The following is a 26,137-nucleotide window of genomic DNA, read 5'->3' as shown; positions in this document are numbered from 1 at the left end:
AAAACACACTTGAGGCTACTGAATTCGCGATTAGAGCATCTCTATCATGACCACCTGGAAGTCTCTTCTAGTGAAGTTTTAATTTTTAAAGAAAGTGGCACTTTCACCACTCTCAGCATTTGGATCAACATAGCTCTGTGAAGATGGTCTTGTCACACATGAAGTTAGTTCTTTGTCCCTCCCGTTGCCGGTACACTGAACGCTCAGAGGCTTGCGTGCTGCAAATACACTTTAGTGTAAAGCTAGGAGCCTGAGACTCGAGAACTCAGCAACAGACGTAAGGGTAAGGATCACATTAAATGGTAAGATGTGCATATTCATTTACATATTACATTTTAACAATTTTATGAATCAAAATATGATAAATAACTTGTAAAAATAAGGCTATTATTGAAATTACAAAAGTATCCAGGACACGCAAATCCATAAAAACCAAGTGCATGAACTAACTCTTTTCATGCTACTTCTGAAAGGTTGCTGACCCCTGTCCTAGGATCAACCTTCACGCCACAAGGTATTTAGCAACTTTATACAACTGCCATGGTGAAGATATTTATAATTAAAGGGTTGCTAATCATTCAATCAGGTTAAATGAAGACATCCTTGGTGCATTAAATACATATTTAATGCCATATTAAAACATAAATATTCAACAATGCATGGGACATTTTTAGTGAGTTTATTAATCTGGTCTCCATAAGAATAGACCACAGCATAAAGCCAGTAACAAATGCACATATAGAAGACAGGGAAGCACAAACATGAGGAACCAAGGACAGGAAGAAGAACACACACATCACCACCATCATCTTCATCAGAAGATTGTGCCATGAGAGGATGCACCTCCTTCCAATTAGACTTGAAACCAGATTCTGTCCAGGTAAACTGAAGTCTGAAAGTGTCCAGAACTTCATTATAGAAGAGATCTTTCCGTCTTATGTCTAAATTCCTGATTTCCTTTATTGTGGAGTCTGTAGACTACAAATCTCTCTACTATTTTAGTGATGACCTTGTTTGAAATAGGGAAATTTTGGTTGGCTCTGTTCATAGTTATCTGTGTGGCCTTCATTTGGACCTGGTCATTACTCTATTATTAAGCTGTGCCAGAAAATAAAATACATATGCATAGTAAGTTCATAACAAGACATTAAATATTGATTTAATAACAACCTTCATTACAATTGGTGACAGCAGTTATTTCCCTACCCCTTTTATTTTTGGAACAATACCTTTTTAAAAAAATGTTGACTATCACATGTATAGGGAAAGAAAATGTTGAATATCAAAGAACTGTGGATCTGTACATCAGAAAAATTGGTCAAAATTATGGAAGAACTCAGACACTGTTTACAAAGATGTACACCAGCCTCAGTGAAAGGTGGTAACCTGAAGACAAAACTAAGCTTTAAAATTGATTACATATGAAATTCTTTATAAAATGCTTAGACACCAGAGTATTCAAAATCAAGAGTGTTATTTTTTGTGTGCAACTATAAAGCAAAGGAAGCAATTTCTACAGAAAATAAACTCACTGCGGTGCGACGCGTCTCCAGTAGCGATCAATCCCATTCTTGAAGTATAAAACAGCCAGCCATCGAACATTTACATCAAGCATGTGATTGTTGAATATATTCTGTCAAGAAGCAGAAAAAAACAACATGAAGAATACAGAATGATGAAGAGCTTCAGTCATTATCAGCACAAATGTAACAAATAATGTGAATAGACACACCAACAATAAAAAATACCTGAAGAGCAGTTGCAAAACTAAGTTGCACAGAACTTGTATGACAGGCATATTTTGAAAAATACATTTTAGGCTTAAACAGCATTATTACATTCTTTAGTATTGGGTCCAGCTCCATCTCATTAGGCCCAACATTCCCCACTGACTACTTAATCAAATTCTTACGTTCAGAACAAAAAAAATGTTAATGTCAAAGGCTATTTTTTCTAACCACCCACTAAATAAATCTCTCAAATCAAGAGTAATATAAGAAGGTTTCCAGGGAATGCTGGTATAATTTCAGTAAATAACATACTCAGTGCTGCACAATGTATTTAAACAACATTCATAGTAATCCAAAAGAATACCTTCAGTGTTTTGTTGTATTAAAGTATCTTTCATGTTTCATTTTTCAGAATCAGCCAGAGACATGTCATGCTATATTTAATACCAGTAAGGACAAACTGTTAGTTAAGGAACTGCATAGTTAAGGAAATGGAACACAAATGTTGCCATCAACGCATTGACGTATGTAGGCAGGAGTAAAGGGTAATATAAAAGGCAAACACTAGGCTTGTGACCATGGCCAAATTAAAATAGAAAGAGCAAGGCACTATCAAGACAGTCTAGAAGCACTTAATACAAAAATTGCATTCTAGACAAAGTTCAGACAAAAACAAGAAGTATGTTACTGCAACGTAAGTACTATAAAAGATGTACCCCGTACAGAAGATATAATAAGTAAAAAGTTTAGCCTTATATAATTGTGAAGATCTGTTCAAAATGTTCAAAATGACTTGAAAAAATATCTCAGAAAGTCAACAGAAACATCATGCAGATGACAGAAAATGAAAATTAAACAACGTAAGGACTGAGGTTGTAAGGCACTTCTTTAACCAAAGAGTTAAGGCAGCATGAAACAAACAAAAGTTGTCAATCTGAGGATTCTAGCTTTAACTTTAAAGCTCTTCAATCCTGAAGATATTTTATTGTGCAAGAATAGCATCTGTAAATGAATCCATATGAGTGGCTGTAATTAAGACCAAAACACTAAATTATATTTCTTAACCCCCTGTCATGTAATGTCTAACAATGAATCCAAAAGGAATGTTGGAATGTTAGTAGCTAGACAAACAAAAATACATCTAAGAATTACTAATCAGTAATCACCTACCCCAAACAAACATGTATTCAAAGGCACTAAAAGTAGGATAAATACTATTGATTCCACAATTCATTTAATGAAGTTTTAAAATATCCTGGTATAAATTTAATTTCAGAAAGCTTCTTTGTTAGTACATTTTAGAATAGATGAGAATTCTAAACTTCTATATAGATATTTGAAACAGAAGCTTCTCTCCATTGCCAACCATGTACATTAGAAATCTCATTTGACAGCACTGTAATGCCAGTACAATAAACCTGCTGAGTTGAGTGCTTCATTCACTTGCAGTTTAACAAAGCTTTAAAATACAATATGTGAAACTGCTGTTCTTTGGATTCTTATTCAAGTCTCTAGAAGGCTTCTATCCTACAGTACAGTCCAGCATTGGATTTGCAACAAAAGACTACCGAAATCAAATATACAGTAGATTTCATAATCATCTTGCCTTTCTAGTATTTTTTACCTCTACAATGGTCTAGCGTTTGTGGATACAGCAGTGAATGAAGCAGTCACTTCATCTTCCTATTCCATACTGAGATGGTGCAGAGTAAATGAAAATAGTTCTGGTTGTGTCCCTTAAAAAAAAATAATCTTGTTTGTGATGTTTTCTCCCCCATCACCCCCTAGACCCACTGACCCCCCAGTGATGAATTTTGTGCAAGCGATTTTATGAATTACTAATTTACAAACCCAAACTGCCGTTTGTATCACCATGGGTAATAACTGAGCAGCTTCAAACCATCTGGACAGATAATGAATACCCAACTCATGTAATAAAAAATAATGGGAGAATAAATTGAAACTGCACGAAAATCAATAGCAGTTATTCCAGGTATAGGAGCCCATTGGATGAACCACATTTGATCACAAATTTGTTTGAATGTTTTATGAAGTGACACTTTTCCAAAAAGGCACTGAGACAAATTGAATAACTTTAATTAGCTGCAAAGTATCAAAATGAGATGGACTATCTTTTTAAAAAAATGAAGCAGAAAAAAATGCATGGGTGTGTGGAGCACATTTACTAAATATTTCTTTTCTATTACACTGTGTTACACACAAACCGGAACCAGACCTTTGACATGAAGACCCCTTTACACAACTGCATGCTTGAAGCAATGAACCCTCACCAGCAGCACAGAGTAGAAACCCGGTTGTGTCTCCCATTGCTTGAGCTGCTCCTCAGCTGGCTTCAGCACTGAAGTGTCCTGGCTGGTGGCCTGAGTGAGAGCCTGCAGGACTACAGAGCTGGCACTATGGATGTCCATGGGAAATCTAACAAGGGAAAACAACAACAACAAAAAAAGTTATGTCACAACACTTAGGCAGCTTGTTGGTATTTGGACCATAAATTGAGGCATTCGGGCATTAATGAGGTCTCACGTGCAATTCAGGCAGGAAAACTATACATCAGCTCTTCGTAACATTTTATTGTAATTGGGATGACATGGGCACCGCAGCCCGAATCACACGTTTAAGCTTTTATCAATCCAATAAGTTCTAACAAATAGGTCTGTTACTACTTATCATTTCGCAAAGATGGTAACCCTACTAATCCTAAAGCATGACCAAAACTCCACCCACAATAAACCACTGTTCGGTGGTTCATAGACGTTAGGTCGTTTGTTCAGCTGTTGTACCCTTGAGCGAGGTACTTCACTCGGACTGCTCAAGGTTAGCTGGATAGATCAGCACAAAAACAAGTCTCTTTGAATAAAAGCATCAAGCACATCCTTAATATCAGTCAAAACTAAATCTATACAAAGATTTAAAACGCACTTTAAGGTGACAAATGGAGACCATTCCCATTTTTATCGACCAGCATGAAAGTAATGCCCTGGACAGTGTTTCCAGGTCTTTTATTTTTAATTAAACTGACTGCATATAGCCTATACAACAGTTCTGTATTTTCAGTATGGGATCACATTCTTTTACCTTTGGAAAACATAAGCATTCCCTGCTCTAACTGCCATCTTAAGCTAATTCATTCAGTATTCAGGGGCGGTAAGCCAGCTTTTGTTTCTTCTTCGGAAATAAATTTTCAAGAGATGAAGGACCACCTTATGTCAATCCCCAAAAACATCCACTCATCAACTTTACCAATATTCAAATAAATTCACATGACATCATGAATTAGATTTTAAACAACATGAATTTACTGGATCATGCAAAATGTGCACATTCTAGAAACCCATGGGAATAAACAAATCAGAAAAGCACTAATATAGCAAAGCAAAAAGAAGGGGTCACAAAACACTCGCTTTCAACTGGGACAAGTGAAGACAGGTAATTAAGACTGTCATCTTGTCCTGCCAAAAATGTTCCCGTTCTGCAAACTTTTAAATACACAGTTGGCTACAAATGATGTCTAGTAACTGTATTACATGCATTAAAAAACAAAAGAATAACAAAGACAACGTTCAACTAGTTACTGACGGCCTTTTATTTGTCCTTCATTAAAATCAGCCTGATATAAAGTGGGACTAATTCTCAAAATCAGAAAAAGGTGCAATACCTTAATTATATGGTATGATTAAAGGACATAATAAAGCAAAAGGCAAAAGTAAAATGCTAATCGTAGGTAATAATGACAATTAAAATTAAATAAACCCCTATTCATGAATAAAAGACTTTGCTCAGAAGAATCTAAACATGTCCAACATGAGAGCAGGTATCTCGCCGGCCAGCCATTACAGTAATTTCACTCATCCATCCCTTTTCTAACTGCTTCATCCAATACAGGGTCCCAGCGGAGCTGGAGTCTATTCCAGGAGGCAATGGACACAAAGCACAGGACACCCTGGATGGGTCACTAATCCATTACAAGGTACTGTACGTTCACACACGTTCACACACGTTCACACACGTTCACACACGTTCACACACGTTCACACACGTTCACACCAGAAGCCAACTAACCTACCTACCAGCACGTCTTTAGACTGGAGCATCAGGAGGAGATCCATGGAGATAAAAAGGGGAGAACAGCCAAACTCCACACAGACTGCAACAAGGTATTGAACCCAAGGCCCCAGAGCTGCAAAGCCACAATATTAACAGCTGTGGCTGTTAACGTGCTGCCCTTCTAGTAACCCCTCTTACTCTAACAAACGTCTCGGTCTGCTTGGCTCAGCAAGAGTGATCAACATCCATAAAAACGAAATATGAACACATGCATTCTGTAAACAAGCACAAAGGTAAAGTACCTGTATTATACAGAAGCTAAACTGTTGCTATGAGAAATGGCAGATGGCTTTAGCAGCCCCTGCTGTTATACAATTTCTGCAGTCAGAGTATTCCAGAGGCTAGTTCTCAGAAATATGATCACACAATAAAAGGTAAAATCCCTGTGCAGACTTGATGGCCTGTCGGTGACTATACGGGGTTCTAAAACACTCACTTAATTACAGTTAATTCAATTTCAAAAGGTCTTCAAGGACAAAACAACTGTTCTTGGATCAGGATAATGATGTCAGCAGCCTTTTCACAGAGGTCGGCAAAAGGCTGGTAAAGTAGACCAGCATTCTAAAAGACAATACAAAATATTTGTAAAAACCATACGAAGTGTTTAAACATTAAATCAATATCCATATGTTGCAAACGATATCTCAAAGTAGGATGTTAATGCATCTTAGCAATTTAAGGCCTGTAGAAGCCGCCCGTCCCCAGCCCATTACCTCAATCACTGACCGCATCAGCCAGGAGAGACCCAGGATTAAATTACAGACTCTGAGAACTACAATTCATCTGTAAAACACTGCTTTCAGACTTGTCCCTAGCTCCACTCCAGCCCGCAGACAGAATCAAAACCTATGAAAAGCATTTCATGTATTATTTTTTTTTTTGTTAATCAAGATATTCATATGTTAAAACCATTTTTTAAAGAGAAAAAGCACTTAAACTAAAGCTTATGGCACTAATAATAAAAGAATGTTCTATCCCCTACTCACACTATAGTAATAGAAGCCATTTACGATACTAAAGCATACTGAAGATGAAAATTGAAAAGACAATCCCAAAAGAGACAGTATGTAATATTACTAATAGTATGTGGATCACAATCTGTCTAAAAGCATTATAACCACATCGGATATACAGTGCCTTCCATAACCATCGGGTCAGTGAAGTCAAAATTGCTATTTTTGCTGTATAGTCAAGTAATTTGGATTTGAGAGTAAAAGATGAATGAGACAAAAGTACAAAACACCACCTTTAATTTCTGGGTATTTCTCTGCTTTTTGTACTGTTTTAGTTCAACCTTCCCCATCTCAGGTGAGCATAATGTAAGTATGGGATAATTGGCTGCCTAGTGTTCCTTTAAATTCCTCGAGTGTTTCCTGTTGCATTGATTGTGTATGCACAAAAGAGCTGTGAACGTGCAGTGCTGGATTTAAGACTTTGGTCTTCCCTTCTCCCTAGGCATACTGACAAGAGGTCAATAGGCCTAAACCAACACAAAGACTAGAGAAATTCCTATAAAAGAACACATGCACTCCAGATGCTGAAAGAAAAGAACTCAATCAGACCCACAGCACATACACTGGGTACAGTAAAATCAACAATTTGGAATATCTTGAAAAAGTAGGAAACAACAGGTGTACTTAGCAATCAGCAACGACCACTGAGTAGGGGTGAGGGTGTCACATTCTGCTGTTCACAGAAGACTTTCACAGTTCCAGACTCATCGGCCGGCAATTCAATGACCCAAAACACACTGTCGATGCAACCAAGGAGCTTACCCGGAAGAAGAAAATAGAAAGTCTTAGACCGGCCAAGTCAATCTCCTGGTTTAAATCAAATCGAGCATGTCTTTCAATTGCTGAAAAGAAAACTGAAGCCAGAAACCTCCCAAAACACACAGCAACTGAAAATGGCTGCAGCGCAGGCTTGGCAAAGCATCTGAAAAGAACAAACCAAGAGTCTGGGGTGACGTCAATGGGTCGCAGGCCTGATCGAGTTATTCCATGCAAAGGACTTGCAACCAAAAACTACGTCTGATATTCGTTTAATTTTCTTCAAGATGTTTAGTCCCCAAACTAGCTTATGTTTTCCAAATACTCATCTAAAAAGGGGGGATTGAAGACAAAAAGATGCATCAGTCAGAACATATGCACACAATAAAACAGAAAATGGAAATATCCTGCAATAAAAGGTGACATTCTTTACTTTTGTCTCACATTCATTTTTTAATCTCAAAACCAAAATACTTGAGTATACAGCATAAACAGCAGTTGGGACTTCACTGTCCCAACATTTATAGCTACAGTATGAAACCAGAATGTGCTGGAGAAGGATGTACTGGAAGATTATAGAATCACATCCTTCCAGCAGTCTATGCAATTTCCTGGGAATAAGATAACCTGTAAAAATATAATACAACAATCAAAACCAGGAGGAAAAGAGGCACAACAGAAAAATGAAAACCACAAACAGAAACACTGCCATCTAGTGATAAGTAGAAGAAAAATATGCTTTAACAGCTGTCAAATTTCAAATCTGTTAAAGGATATACTGTGTTAACGTTTGACATTACAGCATGCTTTTGACATGGGTATTATTCATCAGTTTCATTCAGATTTCTCGTAATACATAGGCAAAAACTGGCAAAGATCCATAAAGAGCTAACCTCAATCAGGGCACCTTAAACAACAGCTTGCACATTACTTCGATCTCTTAACTGCAACCACAGGCAACAGCTTAAAAGGTTTGTTTGCTCATAAATCAGGATCATTGAGAAATGTACAACGGCACAGTGTTACTCAATACTCATGCTTCATTTCTGTTTGTGTGATGGCGTCAAAAGTAATCTCTGATCTAGAATCAGCATGTGACTTCAAATAGATATCACTTAGGTTAAAACTATACAAATAACACTAATGAAGAAATGGCTAAGCTACACACTAGTGTTCCCCAAACTATTTTTCTAACAAAAGATAAAATAATGTGAAGATACAGGAAAAGAAATGTTAACCCATTTAGATGAAGTCGCAGAACATCACAGAAATCCCCAACCACAATCCCAAGACCACAATCCCAAGATCGCTATTTTCTAGCATTTTGACCATTTTAGCCATTACGCAAACTACACTTACTTAGAGAGGACTGCATGACGAGGTCAGATCATTTTTATCCTGTACAATACACATGTCCTTTCAAAAGCAACAAATACAGACATTAGAAACAAACATTTTTCTGCACAAATGTAATCCTTTCATATCACAAGGCCAGAAGCAAATGTACACTGTACTTGGCAGAAAAATAAAACTCAAACGGTAGTTCCTATAAGAAAGATATGTCCCTACATATGTTAGTCCTTGTGGGTAGACAACTGAAGCCAGGAATTGACCCTCTGCAAGGCAAGCAATTTACCACATTGACAAAAAGCCAGGACAAAGTAGGCAAAGCAAGCTGCTCCTATGTGAACAAACAGACCTGCCTGTTCCAACACATGGACAGACATGGAAACCAGCTCACATGCCCTCCTACCTGACATTCTGCAACATGCTTTTACTTACACCTGAAACTGAGTGCACAACTTTTTTCCCCCCTACATCATTTGCACTTAATATGGGGAGGCTAGCTCTCCTTCGGAAGGCAATGCACGTTTCTCCTACTATCTAGACAAAGAGCTGAGGGGAAATAAAGTCGTCACGGTGCACTGTATTCTATTGCAGTGATTCACTGACCTCACCAGGTCTGTAATGTTAATTGCCTTTTTGATTTGCTGCATTAATCAGCGGTACCAAACATATTCAAAACTTATTCACCTCAAGAACAGTAGTTTAAAACTAGAGCTGGGCGATAATTCGATAATGATAATTATCGCAATATCATTTTCCTCTATATAATTTTAACAAAAGTGTGATAAATGTTCGACATATATCTTTATGCTTTGCGCATGATATGCGCATGCGCACAAAATACTGCGCGGGTGCGCGTGTACGTTGCAGACCGGGCAGCTAACAGATTTGTTTAATGTTTCTGCTGTTTGGCAAGTGTTTGTTGTGCTCTTAAAAGATATATTCTACCTGTAGTTTTATAGAGAAGCACAGCATCGAGGAACAGACCGCACCCCCATTCACATCAGCGGGTCCGCGGTGGAGAGAGACAAAAGGTTCAAAATCATAGGTGTCACCATCACAGACGATCTAACCTGGACCCACCACACCAACCTCGTAGCCAAGACAGCACGGCAACGCCTATTCTTTCTCCGCAGACTCCATCCATTCTCTAACTGCCTTACCCACCTGAAGGTCACAAGACAACCAGAACCTATCCCTGCAAGCAACAGGTGCAAGGCAATGTATACCCAGGACGGGACAATAGTCCATCACAGGTCACACACACAGACATGCACACAAACACTCCCACAAGGGCCAATTTTCCCAGAAGTCTCTTAATATACCAGTATATTGTTGGACAGTGTGGAGAAACTGGAGGAAGCCCACATGAACGCAGGGGGAACACGCAAACTCCACACACACCGCACCCCAGGTCCAGAAACGAACCCAGGGGCCAAGCTCTGTGAGGCAACAATGCTAACCACCACGCCACGGTGTTGCCCTCACCTAGAACAAAGTTTTTTATGCTAGTATGAGCCCAGAAGTGGCTATGCCATCTTAACTGTGAAATAGTATGTTCATATGCTTTGACTCATTAACCGGGTGGTTAAGGTTAGTCGTCCCAGGTGAAAACCACGTGGCTGGAAAGCACTTCAAAAGCTGGAGTGACAGATCCCTAGCTCCTCCCTAAATCCTCTTTGCCCCAAAATAGTCTTCAAACAGACAATAATTCACAAAACAGCGGCTTCACCCTGGGTGTTCAGGAGTTTGAACACAGTCTTTTTTTCATGCACTGGTTTTAAAAGAGGTTCCCCTAAAATGGGAGGACTATGCATAAAAAGGGATGTGATTCCTATATAGTTCATCCAATATAGACGTAAATACCTTCATATTAAAGCTGACATTCTGCACTTTAACCTCATAGTCATTGTTTCATTTCAAATCCAATGTGCTGGAGTACAGAGCTAAAACAACAAAAATTGTGTCACTGTCCAGATGCTTACAGACTGCACTGTACGTACCTAAACATACGGTGTTGGGCAAACATCCCAACACATTCTGTACTATTTCACCCAAAACATTTTTCTCATTTACGGAGAGAAAACGTAATGGGTATATTCTACGGTCATTTTAAAGTTTTTTTTAAGATAATGTAATTGTGACTGTTCTACACTTCCTCATAAAAATGTAGCCCTTTTGCTTTATGGTTGTGTAGAATAACACACATTAATGAATGCATAAATGACTGACAAGGAACATGCTGATAAGAAGTAAATTAGATATTATTACTACTAATGGATTAGCTGCTACAACACTTCCTGTGAGCTGACTATGTGTAACATGCCAAGATATGTTAATAATAATTATTATTATTATAAACTATTTTATATAGCACCTTTAAAGGTGGCTTCTCAAAGCGCTTTACAGAATGATAACAACAATAAATAAAAATAATACACGAGATAAAAACACAATTACAATATACAGAGGAGACCGTGGATGGTGATAGCAGGAAAAGCAGAGGGGTGAAGAATGGAACCAGTAAAGTAAAGGCTTTTCTAAAGTAGAAGGTTTTGAGTCTAGAATCGAAGGAGTTTAGAGGTGACTCTCTTCCTTGGGCACAGAGTTGCAGAGCTTGGGGGCATAACAGGAGAAGGCCCTGTCACCCATACAATGTAGACAGGCTTGGGGGGGACAGTTAGGAGACCAGAATTAGAAGAGCGAAGGTTGCAAGGTGGGGAGTAGGGCGATAATAGTTCTGACAGGTACTGAGGTGCCTAGCCATGCAGAGCCCTATAGGTGAGCATGAGGATTTTAAAGTCAACACGGAATTTGACAGGAAGCCAGTGCAAGGACTCCAGGATAGGAGTAATGTGATCACTTGCACAAGACCTGATCAGGATTCTGGCTGCTGAATTTTGGACATACTGCAGTTTGTTCAAAGTAGATTTAGATACCCCAGCGAGTAGAGCATTACAGCAGTCAATTTGGGAGAACACAAATATGTTTATTAGCTTTTCAGCCAGAGCTAGTGACAGCATAGGGCGTAGTCTAGCGATATTTCTGAGGTGAAAAAAAGATGTTTTGACAATATGCTGCACATGTGGGTCGAATGTTAAGCCAGAATCGGAGATCACCCCATGTTGTGATTGGTACTGGTTTAGCCTAGCCAGTGAACTAGTAAAGTTTACAGATAAGGATTGGCAAACTTTTTTCACTGCTTCTATAATCAAAGATTAAGAACATAAGAAAGGATACAAATGTGAGTAAGGGCATCCCTCCAAAAACATAAGACATTTATGATGACACATTTTCCCTCATCCAAGCTTTATACAGAACCAATGAAAAGGGTAAAATAACTGTTACAACTAAAAAAAACAGAATTTAAATAAAGAGATGTCGTGTTAGAAATGTACAATGCTCACGCTTTTCAGGGGGACCTGATTCAGCCATTCAAAATCCTCAAATGCACTGATAAATTCAACCCGGTGGACTTCTTCAGAATCAAAACTGAAACACATGCCAGAAGACTTGAAGAAGATCTATGAATAAGTATACTTAATGAGAAGAGCTGTCAATTCATTAAACGATGGATTGTGTGACCTGGTAAGATAATGTCCTGCCATGTTATTGAAGCAGGTAACCTACCTTCTTTAAAGAAACAGATGGATTAATTAGCTACTGTATATGGCAACCAAACGGCTGTATCAGCCAAATGGCCTCTCGATTAGGTAATGGCAAACATAGCTGCTTCTGATCCAAACTAATAGACGTATATCAAAAACAGTTAAAGCTGTTATCGGACACACGAGTCAGTGCCATGGGCAAACTGATTCGCAATACATACTGTATGGAAGACTTCAGTTCAGCAGAGTGCAAATAAAAGCACAGAGTACTCGCGCGGGGTACCAGCAAACACATGACTTTCAAAGACGTTAAAACCAAATCGCATAAACAAAACAATAATCATACATTCACAGTTAGACCCAGACACCTACCGTTACTTTGAAAACACGATTAGAACCCTGGAGACACCACATCTGACCACATTCATGCAACTACCAACCCCCCAAAAGAAGCAAAGGAGTTACATGAAATTTCAGCTCGCTGTGGACTTATATTATCCATCATAGTTTAGGTCTGGGATATATGTTGTAGACCCTGAACGCATTACTTTAATAATCCTTACAATTCTAAACCAGTCATCATTACACAGCCCCCCCTGTAATATACAAAAATCATTGCAACGCGTGTTAACACAGTAGATAAATTACACAAGCTAACCTGGCCCAACACTGAAATGATACCGAGCAAATATCATTTCAATGTCTGATTTAAAACAGAAGATCTTCAGGTTTTTTCAGTACTTTAAGCATACTTACCTCTGGCAGAAGTGGTGTGTAATGGAATATCACAACTATGCTGGTGTCAGCTCTAAGTACAAACATGCACACGCCTGGTAGTTGGATGGCGCCATACACACGGTGGAAGGCGCATGCTGATGATGTCACGATTTCTACTAGTTTACGGCACGAATTGCCACGCTTCTTGAAAATTTTGTACTGGTTTGGTTAGTGTTACGAATTTCTTGATTGCGGGACATTTGTGTATCCAAATTAAAGTTTTGGGGTTTTATTAATTTTAGCATACTACCCAGTTTCCGTGTTATTTTTAAATGTTTGAACTTAAATTAATTAAAAAAATATTTTACAGGATTCTTTTCTGTACGTTCCAAGAAAGTTGAAAAGCCTTAATTTAATTAAATGACGAATTCTGGGAAACATTGAATTGCAGCAGCTGCCCTTAATTAATGGTTTCAGATATTTCTCTCGAGTTTACACTTTAATGGAGAGGAAAAAGAAATGCATTATGCAGTTGTTACTAAATACTGTCTAATATCCGATTTATGTTTGAAGGCTAATTTTAAAATAGTGGGACACCGTTTTGTGTGTTTTCAAGTTCTTCTTTCGAACACCTATTCGTGTCGTACTTTGTGACGAAGATTCATTGAGTCTGGTAGTTTAATATCCCCCCTTCCCCTCTCCCCCAAAAAACAAGATCTCAACATTCCGAATGCGGAGCCAAAATGTCTTTAAACAGCCATGGTCGGTTTCTGCTTTAATTTTGGGTTAAAGTAATTAACAATAAAAGTAAACAGGACAATGTCCACTGGGTGGCGGTGCTTCACAACAAATAATGGGACAGTATTCGAAAAAATGTTAATGTAAAATATTTTTGGAACACATAAATTGCATGAGTACTACTATGAGTATTTTCATCTCATTTAAGTTAAAAGGGAGCTGTCCTTGTCGCAACCACTAAATAAGTTAAACACATGAGCAAAAATGAAACAGATCATATACAATTTCACGAAATAGTGCCACCATACAGTTTTAAATCAGCCATGACTACTTTTACAAAGTCTAAAACAAAACCATTACCATTAAGCATAATCGTAAACAACATATGAACCACACTCCAGTCCTGCGACAATAGTTGTGTTGTTACAGCATTATGGGAGAAGTAGTCCGTTGGTTTTTAAAATTGTACTGTTGTTACCGCTTTGTTGCAGTTCAGAACCACAAGTCCCAGAATGCAATTTATTGCGCTTTATTAGACGACGCGAAGCAGTCTATGACGAGCTTACATTAGGAACACGTGTTGGGAATGTATAGTATAGACACAGATTTCTTCAGTTGGTGAAGTATCAAACGAAAACAAAATGCCGAAAGTCAAAGCTGAAAAGAAAAGCAGACAACACCAGGAGGTGAAAAGTCAAGGTTAGTTTGAATAACTGTAGCCTTACAGAACGTATTTTATCCCTTCGGATTTTACTGTTAGTGTTACGGTGAGCAACATAACTGAAGCAGTTTTTGGAAAGCGAGAAGCAAGGGGCCTTGTAAAAACTACATTTTCATATTGATATATGTACACATTACACATATTTATTAACAGCTGGGAATTATCTGACCTTCACAGGATGTGTTCTCAGTTAAGCATCAACGGAGTTTGCCGAAAGGAAACCTTTCATTGGCAGTCTAATACGGTGGATTATGAACATTTGTCAGTTCTTGCTGTGGATCAACAGAGGTGCCTATCTAGTTTGAATAATTCTTGAAGTCAGGAACATTATTGTTCAAAATATATGACAATATTATGTAATGGTCAAAGTCTTGTGCGTATTGAGAGTTGTCCCGCAAAAAAGAGGTGCTGAAATACTCAGAATTCATTCCCTGTTTTCTATAGCGTTTGTAATTAGTTTTCTGTTGAAATTGTTTCCTTAAAGAGGACTCATTCGTATCTGTGTATATCAAATTAGTTAAAAAACACTTAACTGAACATGCATATCTTTTTTTTTTCCTCTCAGGAATAATGTTCAATACTGGAATAGGTCAGCACATCTTAAAAAATCCCTTGGTGGTTAATGGGATCATTGACAAGGTAAGCAACCTGTATGTCTTTAATCCTTTGTTTCAGTGCAATATATAAACACACTTATGTTTGATTATTCATAGTGACCGGATTAGACAGACGCAAAAGTATAAATGAGACTGAAATAACATACTTTAAATCGCCTTGAGTTTCTAAGGTTATTAATGCAGTTTTTAGACGTTTTTATTTACTTTTAACCCCATATTATTTCTGTTGCTATGATGATTGGTGTAGTGGTTATTATGCTGTAGTGAAATCATGTAAAAAAAATGTGTTTGACATTAAACTCTGTCTAAACACATCTAGGCTTTAACCGAAGAAAATATAACCTATAGCATTAATGAGTATACAGTTTAAACACCTTGACTACAGGACTTGAAAAAGCTTTTGTCCTCTACAGACAACTTTTTTTTTTGTAGGCTGCTCTTAGACCAACTGATGTGGTGCTGGAAGTTGGGCCTGGTACTGGTAACATGACTGTCAAACTACTGGAAAAAGCAAAAAAGGTAATACATGGCTGTACTATGTAGTTTTGCATGTATGCATGCCTGTGCGTCAAACCTCATATTTACTATATAACGGTGTATGTAATCATTTTATTTCAATTTCAAAAGGTAGTGGCTTGTGAGCTGGATACTAGACTTGTGGCTGAGCTTCAAAAGAGAGTACAGTGCACGTAAGTATAACCCTCAGGACTCATAACATCTGATTTTAAGTTTCCATGATTTATCTTTTTAAATGACACTTATATTACAGATTTCTTCACACCACAAAGGAAACATGGGGGGGGGATCTTATGATTGGATGTTGCGAATTAAATATTGCATCTTGCTTAAAAAATCTATGTATTTTATACTGTAATCATAATAGCATGGTGCTTTGCTTTGTCATTTGTTTTAAATTATCTGAAGATGTAAACTAAATTAAATCCCAGAAAAACAAGGATCAGATGTCTTCATGCCTCTAAGTAGTTCATTGAGGAAACATCCAACAACACAAATCTACTCTGCTCTTTGTAAGCTCAGCAGAAACTACTTAAAGTATGTAGAGGCCCCCGTAAAATCCATTCATTTACCTGGGTTCTAAAAGGAGATTACGCAAAGAAGACATTTTGCAGTAGCACACATTATTCTAGTTAAGGATCCAGAGCTCTCTGAAGACTAGGCAAGTGGTCCTTAAAATCAACAAGGTTTGGGATGCCTATAGGAGAATTCACAAAAGAATAAATATAGCACTTTCCATTGTTATGTCCATTATCAAATAATTTAAAAGTAGTGATGTGGCAACTCAGACATGATAGTGATAAAAGTGTGGCTTGCCATGACAATCTGTGAGACAAGTGGTTCAGGAGACAATCTTAAATCCAAAGACAACAGTTGAAGATGTCCACCTCAATCTGGCATCTTTACGATACAAAGTCTTGAAAATCACCATTCAGCATTACCTGGCATAGTTGGAAGGAAGAAGCCTCTTGTGAGTTGTCAAGGTCAAATGGTCTGTTTTGGAGATGTTTTACATCTTTGGATCATGGAGTCCTTAGGTCCTGACCAAACATCTACTTCCCTCTGCCAAGAAGCTCAAGAAAAGAAAAGCTCAAAAACATTTCATCATGACTGTGATCCAAATCATACATTCAAATAATGGTTACCTGGTATAAAGTAATAGCCCTTATCACATAACAGCACTCTACAGAAGGCATCCTGTCAGTATATTACATGCCATAGAAGAATTTACACGGTACTAACTACAAGGATTTGAATGAATCTGACACATGTTTTACAAACGAATGTTATTTATGGCAAATAAACTGTACCGTACTGATTACCATAGACTACATTTTTAGAAATTATTTAATGAAGATGCATCACCCATCCGTACAACGTTAGTTCTGTGTTTTTTGTTCCTTTTTCACAATCATCATCAGGGTATGTATAAATCTGTTGAGCATTATATTTATGTACTTTTTAACAAATTTCAGACTGGTACTGTAAATTTAGAGCTGCTTCAGGCATAGCTGTCTGATAATAACATTGAGATAAAGCAGGGTGGTTCTGCATTAAATACATGTCTCTTTCTTTCACAGACCACTGCAGACAAAGCTTCAGATCATGGTTGGAGATGTTCTGAAGACAGACCTGCCTTTCTTTGATGTTTGTGTAGCTAACTTGCCTTATCAGGTACATAAAGTTTTCCTTTTTGGCTGGGTTATAGTTTAATGAATTAATACTGTTCCTTATATGCACTTGTGGCTTAGTCAATGTCAATACAAAGGTTGTGAAAGTACCAGTGTTAACCCAGGTATCCTGGCAAAACTCCACTCTGGGCTTTTCATAATGTGCCATGCTTAAAGGTTCCCCCCTTAATTCAGCAGAGAAGCAGTTTTGTGATTCCTCCTGGTCTGCTCAACTCTCCTCTTCTAGTTAATAAAACAGAATAATCAGCACACTGAGTGTTTTGTGTTTAGCATACTGAGCAGTTGAAATTTTCTGATCCCTTATACACATCAATGAATCTTTTTTTGTTTTTATAGATTTCATCACCATTCATTTTTAAATTACTGCTTCACAGGCCTTTTTTCAGGTAAGTACCTTTAGAAAGAAAACCATTATGGTATATTTTAAAAGTTAATATTATTAAAAATTGTCACTTGCTCTTAATTTGTTACTATTCCAGGTGTGCAGTGCTGATGTTCCAAAGAGAATTTGCTCTTCGACTTGTTGCAAAACCTGGAGACAAGCTGTATTGCAGGTTATCAATAAATACTCAGCTTCTGGCCCGAGTAGATCATCTTATGAAGGCAAGTAATCTTCACATCACAAGTAAAACTTCACATATTGAAATAAATATTTTATATAAACAACTATCTGCCTGTACACTATTAAAGTTGTTTATAGTGATAAAATACTTGCTGATCCATTAAGTTATGAAAATCACTTCTTAAGTGAAGGGTTGCTTAAGTGCAATACACATCTCAATGTTGAACAGTGAAACATTTTGAATAACTGTATACGCCTGCCATGTCCTGTGTACGTGTAAAACATTACCTGTTCTACATTGTTCGCTAAGAGAGAAAATTAGCTGGTTTTACCTACTACACTGGTGGCTCTGTGGCTAAGGATCTGCGCCTGTGACTGGAAGGTTGCCGGTTCAAATCCCGCGGCCGGCAGAGGAATCCTACTCCGTTGGGCCCCTGAGCAAGGCCCTTAACCCTAACTGCTCCAGGGGCGCCGTACAATGGCAGACCCTGCGCTCTGACCTCAGGCTTCCCTCCCTGTCTGTGTCTCCATGGAGAAAAGCTGGGGTATGCGAAAAGACGAATTCCTAATACAAGAAATTGTATAGGGCTAATGAAGAAACATTATCATTATTATTATCATTACATTTATGACCACATTTTCAATGTAGATTAGACCTATGTTTTCCACCGACCTTGTGACTTGGTTATCCTAAAAAAATTGTAAGACATATTGGCATAGTTGGAAGGAAGAAGCCTCTTGTGAGTTGTCAAGGTCAAATGGTCTGTTTTGGAGATGTTTTACATCTTTGGATCATGGAGTCCTTAGGTCCTGACCAAACATCTACTTCCCTCTGCCAAGAAGCTCAAGAAAAGAAAAGCTCAAAAACATTTCATCATGACTGTGATCCAAATCATACATTCAAATAATGGTTACCTGGTATAAAGTAATAGCCCTTATCACATAACAGCACTCTACAGAAGGCATCCTGTCAGTATATTACATGCCATAGAAGAATTTACACGGTACTAACTACAAGGATTTGAATGAATCTGACACATGTTTTACAAACGAATGTTATTTATGGCAAATAAACTGTACCGTACTGATTACCATAGACTACATTTTTAGAAATTATTTAATGAAGATGCATCACCCATCCGTACAACGTTAGTTCTGTGTTTTTTGTTCCTTTTTCACAATCATCATCAGGGTATGTATAAATCTGTTGAGCATTATATTTATGTACTTTTTAACAAATTTCAGACTGGTACTGTAAATTTAGAGCTGCTTCAGGCATAGCTGTCTGATAATAACATTGAGATAAAGCAGGGTGGTTCTGCATTAAATACATGTCTCTTTCTTTCACAGACCACTGCATCATTACATTTATGACCACATTTTCAATGTAGATTAGACCTATGTTTTCCACCGACCTTGTGACTTGGTTATCCTAAAAAAATTGTAAGACATATTGTTTACTCTAAGACAGCATTACAGTAAATATTGTAATGCATACAGCCTCCATTGCTTGTGAGAGCTGGCATACCAGAGCGGTGACGTCACCGCCCTTCCCTGTGAATAGCAGGGACCGCAGCCGCTGGGCTGACGGGAGATTTCCCTTTGGCTCAAGAGGCTGGGTCCCTGTTGAGTGATGCCGGAGGCCCGGGTTAGAGTCCCTGACGGTGGGGTGGGGGGGGGGGCAGCGGCGAGGGTGCCCACGTGAACCCTGTAGTGTTACAATATGTTAGTGCTGTTATATAGACATTTGATTATAAATGCTGGAATTGCATTTGCCTTGCTTTAAAACTGATACCCAAAGCGGTCATCTATACTTGGATAGACCACCAGTGTTTTTTATTAAAATAATTCAAACCCCACAAAGTCAATTAAAACCCAGCATTCTTATCGTCCTTGGACCTATTTATTTTTTTTTACTTTATAGGTTGGGAAGAATAACTTTAGGCCACCACCAAAAGTGGAGTCTAGTGTTGTCAGAATAGAGCCAAAGAACCCTCCTCCACCTGTAAATTTTCAGGTAAGGATGATCTGAATGAATTGGGAAGAGTCACTGGATGTTTCTGCTAGCTGGTTTATGTATGTACATATATGCTATATGTATATCTTAAGTTGTCCCCCCCGGGATGAATAAAGTATTTTGAATTGAATATAAATACAATAGACATTTTGAATGTCTTAACATATATTAGAACAAACCATATTAAATTGAAAATATATCATTGAAAAGATCTTTATGACATATATCTGATACATAATCTCCCAAGACTGAGACATTTACCAAATAAAACAGTATTTAAGAGGGAAGACTATTTTTAATTATTTATGAAACTATATCAGAGGTTAAGTAATAAAGGAATACGAGGGAGAATAAATTTGTAATTTAACTATACATAAGTGTTTCCATCTAAGGCATGCTAATTCATTTTATTATTATAAATTAAATGCTTTTAATATTTATAGGCAATCACTAACAAATATTAAGTCACTTGGTTTCTAATGGTATACACAGAAACAATGGATTTTTGTTAGAAGAGGAAATTGTATGTACTTTACTTTAAAGTTAAAGAACAATTATTTAAAGTGAAAGGAACATTGTTAAAGTGGAAGTATTATACTCTGAAATTGTGGGATAATTATTGAAGATTTGTAGTTCAAAATAAAGTGTTTTGGCTTTGCAATTCTTCCCCTTTAAGCCAACCTTTTTCCAGTTCTTGCCTTTTCTGAGTCTGAGTTATCTTACCAGTCAGTTGTGCTTCCTCACCATGACATTAGTGAGAGATACACCTTTCCACCAGTGTTTAATTCTAAAATGAAGGAAGCTATTACAGTTCTTTTCTAAACACATTTTCTTTAGGAATGGGATGGTCTTGTCAGAATAGCATTCATAAGGAAGAATAAAACACTATGTGCAGCATTTAAGTAAGTAGTCTTTTTTTTTTTGCTTTACCAATGTATATTGTTGGATGGAGGGTCTTACTTAGCCAAAAAAAACTCAGTACAGCCATGGGTTTATTAAATGATTATGTCATGCACTATGAACATTTACAAGACAAAATCTGGGAAATACCAAGAAATGTTTGAATCATTTGCAGCTGATAAAGTTAACGGTAAAAACTTCATTCAGTTATTTGATTGGCATAGGAAGCATTTTCTCTTTTAAGACCTTTGGCATGTAGAGATGACTCTTGAAATTAATATTCCAAACAGGGAAATCACATTTTCTCCAAGTAATTTTAGTTATAACTTTACATTAAAATTGATCAGCTCCGATAAGCATTTAATACAGAAGTTTCACACCACCACATCATAGAGATTAGTTAAACGAAATATCACTCAAATGGTGAAGATTGTAAAGAACATTAAAATGGGAGGATGTGGAAATGTACATCCCACATATTATTGAATTCCAAATGAAAACCAACACTGTATGGATGGCTTAACCTTAATTTTTGCAATTTTAGGTCCAGAGCAATTGAGCAGTTGCTGGAAAAGAATTACAGAATTCACTGTTCTGTACACAATATTGTAAGTATACAGTGTGTTACCAGCTGGGTGTCTGTCAGTTTTAGACTAATGTAGGTCAGCAAGTGCTTGTAATTTCTCTCTGGTATTTTGGATTTGGAAAGTAGGAGAATTTCATTGGTATTGGTACTGAATGACCATATGGGTAGAGCTGTGCAAGCACAGTTCTACAGACACCACAGAAAAAAAAACGATTTTGTCATTTTCTTGAAACCACCTAAACCCCACCTGGTCTGTTCAGTTTCCAACTGGACCATGATGGCCGACCACTATTGTAAAACAGCTAAAGAACTGGAAAAGTATATAAGATTATCTTGTTGTTCAGTTTTTGTTTTAGTTTTAAGGAAAAAATAACAACTGCTTGATTCTCTAGATTATTTTGTCTTTGCATGATTTTTTTTTACAAAGGGAGCAATATACTGTATTTCTTCTGGGGTGTACACAAGTTTTTGAACACCATTTTTATCACAGGAAATACCACAGGACTTCAGAATTGAAACAAAAATCGAGCAAATTCTTCAGGAAACTGCCTTCAGTGAGAAGCGAGCTAGGTCTATGGACATAGATGACTTTATGAAGTGAGTAATGGTTCTAATTTTAAGATTGCACAGACGACACATAGCCTGTACCCAATTTGAAAACAAAATTCTTATTCTGTACTAATGAAATTACTAACTCATATCCTAAGTTGTTTTTATTTGCAATATATCCAATTACCATTTCTGAAGTGGAGGGCAGTTTCAATTTCCATAAGGGGAACCTTTTCTAGAAGAAAATTAATAGTAGTTAGTTTTAGGTAGTAGAGTACAAGACAGAACAAGTCCTCTCTTTTCATCTAAAACAGTTTAGATACAGATTTTTGCTAAAATTGTGTTTCACCATAACTGGTATTAAGCAGAATAAAAGACTTGTTTGAAATCACTCTTACAATACGCTATAACCATGATGGTGGCCATGGCAACCAAATATCACATTATGGTCAGCTAAAATAATTAACAACAACCTTAATCAGAATCCCATTGGAAAACTTTTATCCATAAATTAGAAAAATAATAACTTAAAACTATGAGACGTTATCATCTAACTATGTATTTTCACAATACACACTATGCTGGTCACTTTAACTTAAACACTAACCCCAAAAGTAACTTGAAACATCAAGTGTATTTAATAAATTTGGATTGTAGAAGAATGCAGTCACCCAAAATAGTTCTGTTTCATATGCTAGACATATTTTCTTAATTTGGTACATACTATTCACACTATTGATTAAATATGCACAGGAGGTTATAAAGATATTGAACAACTGCAGTAAGCTTTAGTTATGATCTACAATAGTATCACACAGGTTTCAACCATCCTGACTGAAAGAATGCAACTGGTTACAATAATGGACAACATGACAATACAATGTAGTAGTTCAGGTAGGGAGCTGCGTCGGCATGCGTAGGCTGCAAAGGAACAAGTAATAGGTTTATTCCATGCTGAAAAGAGAACAAAGAAAACGCAAAGTTTCGGCCGTGGAGCCTTCTTCAGGTGTGAGACCTCATTATTTGTTCTTTTTCGATTACTTGTTCCATGACAATACAATGACTTGCTCATGTTTTAGTGGACTATATCTAACAAGACAGTCCTTTTTTTCCTTGTTTTGATTTTTTTTTAATGTAACTTGATATTTTTTACAAATGGATTACTTATTGATATTGTGAATGGCTACTAAAAAGCAAATATGGGCTAATATTTTTTTTTGTTTTGGGTACCACCTTTTTTTTTTGTTTAATAGACTGGATAGTACATGAGAAGCCAAATCTCTTGTTGGTTATGTTACAAAATAAGTATAAAATGTTATCAATTTGCAACAGGTAACACATTGCAGATATAGATTTGTTTAATTCCATCTTCACATTGCTTTGGTTGTGTTATATTGGGCATTAATTTCAACTAAGATTACATTATATTGTCACTACCTCTTAATTTAAAATGTAAAGAGAACCAATTTTTTTACTAAGACATCTCATCTTAAATGGTGAGCATCAGCAGAAACACTATGATCTAGATAATTGTTACATATTAAGGTATGCTTTTTTCTGCTTGTGGTGAGGTTGATTTTTTTTTTCTAATTCCACAGGCTTCTCCATGGATTTAATTCTGCTGGCATCCACTTTTCATAATACTGCAGAGAATGTCCGTGGTATCTGTAAGACTGTAACAGTACACAAACTTGCAAAACAGAATTTGGAATCCACACTTTTTAAGAATACAGCTTGTGAGGTTCAACAATATCAGTTTTGTTGGCATTTTCTGTATTGTGATTTTTTTTTAAATAATGAAGTGATCTTTAAAAGATTAATTGAATGCATTTTACTGGGTTGCTGTATGTAATGTGTGTAATGCAAATGGTGATGTGTGGTTCATCAGTGAAATCTTAGGTGAAGAATATATATTTTAAAAGAAAACATTTCTCTTTAAAAGAACAAATTCTTCACATTTATACTGCACATAAATCTTTTTATATTTGCCTTTTTTTTTCTGGAGCTCTGGGATGAAAGTTTAAATGAAACATTCTATGGGATTAGAAGTCAAATGAAAATACTTCTTAGCAAACCTTGATAGTGATGCAGTTGTAGTGCATTAGAAGAAACCCCAATGAGAATATTTATCTTTTACACCATGCAAAAGAGTAATTCAAGTTGAGTAAATTTAAGAATAACCAGCTATGGTCCTTGAGGGATATTTTAATCTCATTTATAAAATAATTGTACAAAACACCTGCTTAGGTGGTAAAAATGATTGTGTTCCAGGTATTTAGAAATTGATCATTTAAGTGTGATCAATAAGACCTGCTAGATTGTGTTAAGATCACCTTCCTGCAGCGTCCCTCGACTAGCGGTTTCCCTGGGAAACCGTCACATTCTCACAAGGGCTCACTGTTTTTCCAGAGCTGGCTGCACAAGCCGAACCTTCCTTCCCTGATCTGTATTAATAATTTTTCAATTCCCAGTTCTCTCTAAAGCCGAAGCCCTGCTTTGCCAGGCTCCATTATTGTTTTCACCCCCTTTCTGTTGCACATCTGCACTTGCCTGTTCTTCGGTTCCCCGGGTGGATACCCCAGCAGCCTCTCTGGGTAGTCGTCTGACCCTGCATCCCGAAGCCTGTCGTCATTCTCTGTACCAGGATGCCACTCCGAAGTCGAACTCCTGTCTCCCTTGGAGCTCGGCACAGGATTCCGCTTCACACTCCAGGTTTCTTTTCTTGTTGAGTAGCTGGGGTCTCCGTGCTCTGCTGGCCAGTTCTGTTGAAGTTTGTTCCGTTTTCTTTTCCATTACTGTCTGCTCTGGGCTGATTAAGCCCCACTGGCCAGTAATCAGTTATTCTATCATCATTCTTATGTTGCCATTCCCTTTCACTTCCCTTTCTTCCGGAGCCCTCACTCTTTGGTCTCTTGCACTTGGGGTATCCTCAGGTGTTCCACCCCTCTCTGATGTCTTGCACTTGGGTTCCAACACATCACCACCCTCGTGGCTGTTAACTGGCTACGGCATTATAGTCAGGCACTGAAAATCCCAACCATGCTCACAAATAGGAGTACTATTCAAAGGCATCACAAGGCAAATTTACCCTGCAACCAGTGTGGTACAGGGACAACACCAAATTGAAAACATGTTGTAAAACTGTTTTTATGATCAGTTCACTAGAAATAAAAAATATACTACAAACATTGTGGACTTTATTTCTATTCAAAACTTGAACTATTTAATGATGACACTAAATTGTATAGCATCCTTTGTATAATAGGCATCATAATATAATAACAGAAATCAACCGTGAGTTTTCAAAGAAAGAAGGATACTGGAGACCTGCATTGAAATATATATAATTCTACATGTGTTTATATAATATATTTAATTTCTAAATATAATGTGTACCTTTCCTCCATCTACATGTAGTGCCCGTATCTCTATGTAAATGCAGAATCCTCTAAGACAACTACCCAGTCACAGGTTAACATGGCTGCAAAACAGGGTTGTTGTTTTTACAGAAAACCATTAAGAATATTAAGAACTCATCAACTGTTAATTACTATATATTAGTACTATTCTGTATTTCTTAAAAACAGTTTTATTTGGCAAAGGCTTGCACATTACAGTTGTGCAATCAATCACCCACATCCATTCTAGCTTAGAGTGCTACAAAGTGCTATCACTCGTAAAAAGCTGCCTCACTGGGCATGTCTGAGAAAGAAGAGTCGACAAATATATAAACTATGTCTCTTTTAACCTGTCACATAATCTTATTTTATTCTACCTTACTACATACACATTTTAAAACGACATACTGCTGCTAATCCAGATACACGACTAAGTGATCTTACATAAACCAACTGTATTTTTTTCACAACCACATGAAAACACTGTCCCAGAACCACACAGTAAGAGCCAACGTCTGTCTTATAGCACCACAGCAGTGTTTTATG

General features: G+C 37.2%; 2 protein-coding genes across 2 annotated transcripts in view; one reads left to right on the top strand and one right to left on the bottom strand.

The window, feature by feature from the left end:
• Nucleotides 1-13,455, bottom strand: part of ipo11 (importin 11) — a 262,035-nt gene extending 248,580 nt beyond the window's left edge. The window contains exons 1-3 of the mRNA XM_006626819.3: nucleotides 13,336-13,455; nucleotides 4,022-4,166; nucleotides 1,533-1,633 (exon numbers count right to left, since the gene is read on the bottom strand). Coding sequence (XP_006626882.2) covers nucleotides 1,533-1,633; nucleotides 4,022-4,159 — 239 coding nt within the window. The 5' untranslated portion in view covers nucleotides 4,160-4,166; nucleotides 13,336-13,455. The remainder of the gene's footprint in view (nucleotides 1-1,532; nucleotides 1,634-4,021; nucleotides 4,167-13,335) is intronic.
• Nucleotides 13,456-14,558: 1,103 nt separating this feature from the next.
• dimt1l (DIM1 dimethyladenosine transferase 1-like (S. cerevisiae)) lies at nucleotides 14,559-25,379 on the top strand. The gene is made up of 12 exons (XM_006626817.3): nucleotides 14,559-14,733; nucleotides 15,321-15,394; nucleotides 15,805-15,891; nucleotides 16,000-16,061; nucleotides 17,469-17,562; nucleotides 17,916-17,965; nucleotides 18,059-18,182; nucleotides 20,066-20,158; nucleotides 20,996-21,060; nucleotides 21,603-21,666; nucleotides 22,135-22,241; nucleotides 23,792-25,379. Exons 1-12 carry the CDS (start codon nucleotides 14,676-14,678, stop codon nucleotides 23,832-23,834), a joined length of 921 nt encoding a protein of 306 aa, XP_006626880.1. The 5' UTR covers nucleotides 14,559-14,675; the 3' UTR covers nucleotides 23,835-25,379.
• The last annotated feature ends 758 nt before the right edge of the window (nucleotides 25,380-26,137 follow it).

This window comes from Lepisosteus oculatus, chromosome 3, assembly GCF_040954835.1.
Source record: "Lepisosteus oculatus isolate fLepOcu1 chromosome 3, fLepOcu1.hap2, whole genome shotgun sequence".
Lineage (NCBI taxonomy): Eukaryota > Metazoa > Chordata > Actinopteri > Semionotiformes > Lepisosteidae > Lepisosteus > Lepisosteus oculatus.
Note: the sequence above shows the minus strand (reverse complement) of the source record. Positions and strands in the feature narration are given on the sequence as shown.

Excerpts from the sequence above, each read along its gene's own strand:
- dimt1l (XM_006626817.3), top strand. The coding sequence starts at position 14,676 with ATGCCGAAAGTCAAAGCTGAAAAGAAAAGCAGACAACACCAGGAGGTG. Across the intron at positions 16,062-17,468 it reads CAAAAGAGAGTACAGTGCAC|ACCACTGCAGACAAAGCTTC; the intron begins GTAAGTATAACC and ends TTTCTTTCACAG. Across the intron at positions 17,966-18,058 it reads CTTCACAGGCCTTTTTTCAG|GTGTGCAGTGCTGATGTTCC; the intron begins GTAAGTACCTTT and ends TTACTATTCCAG.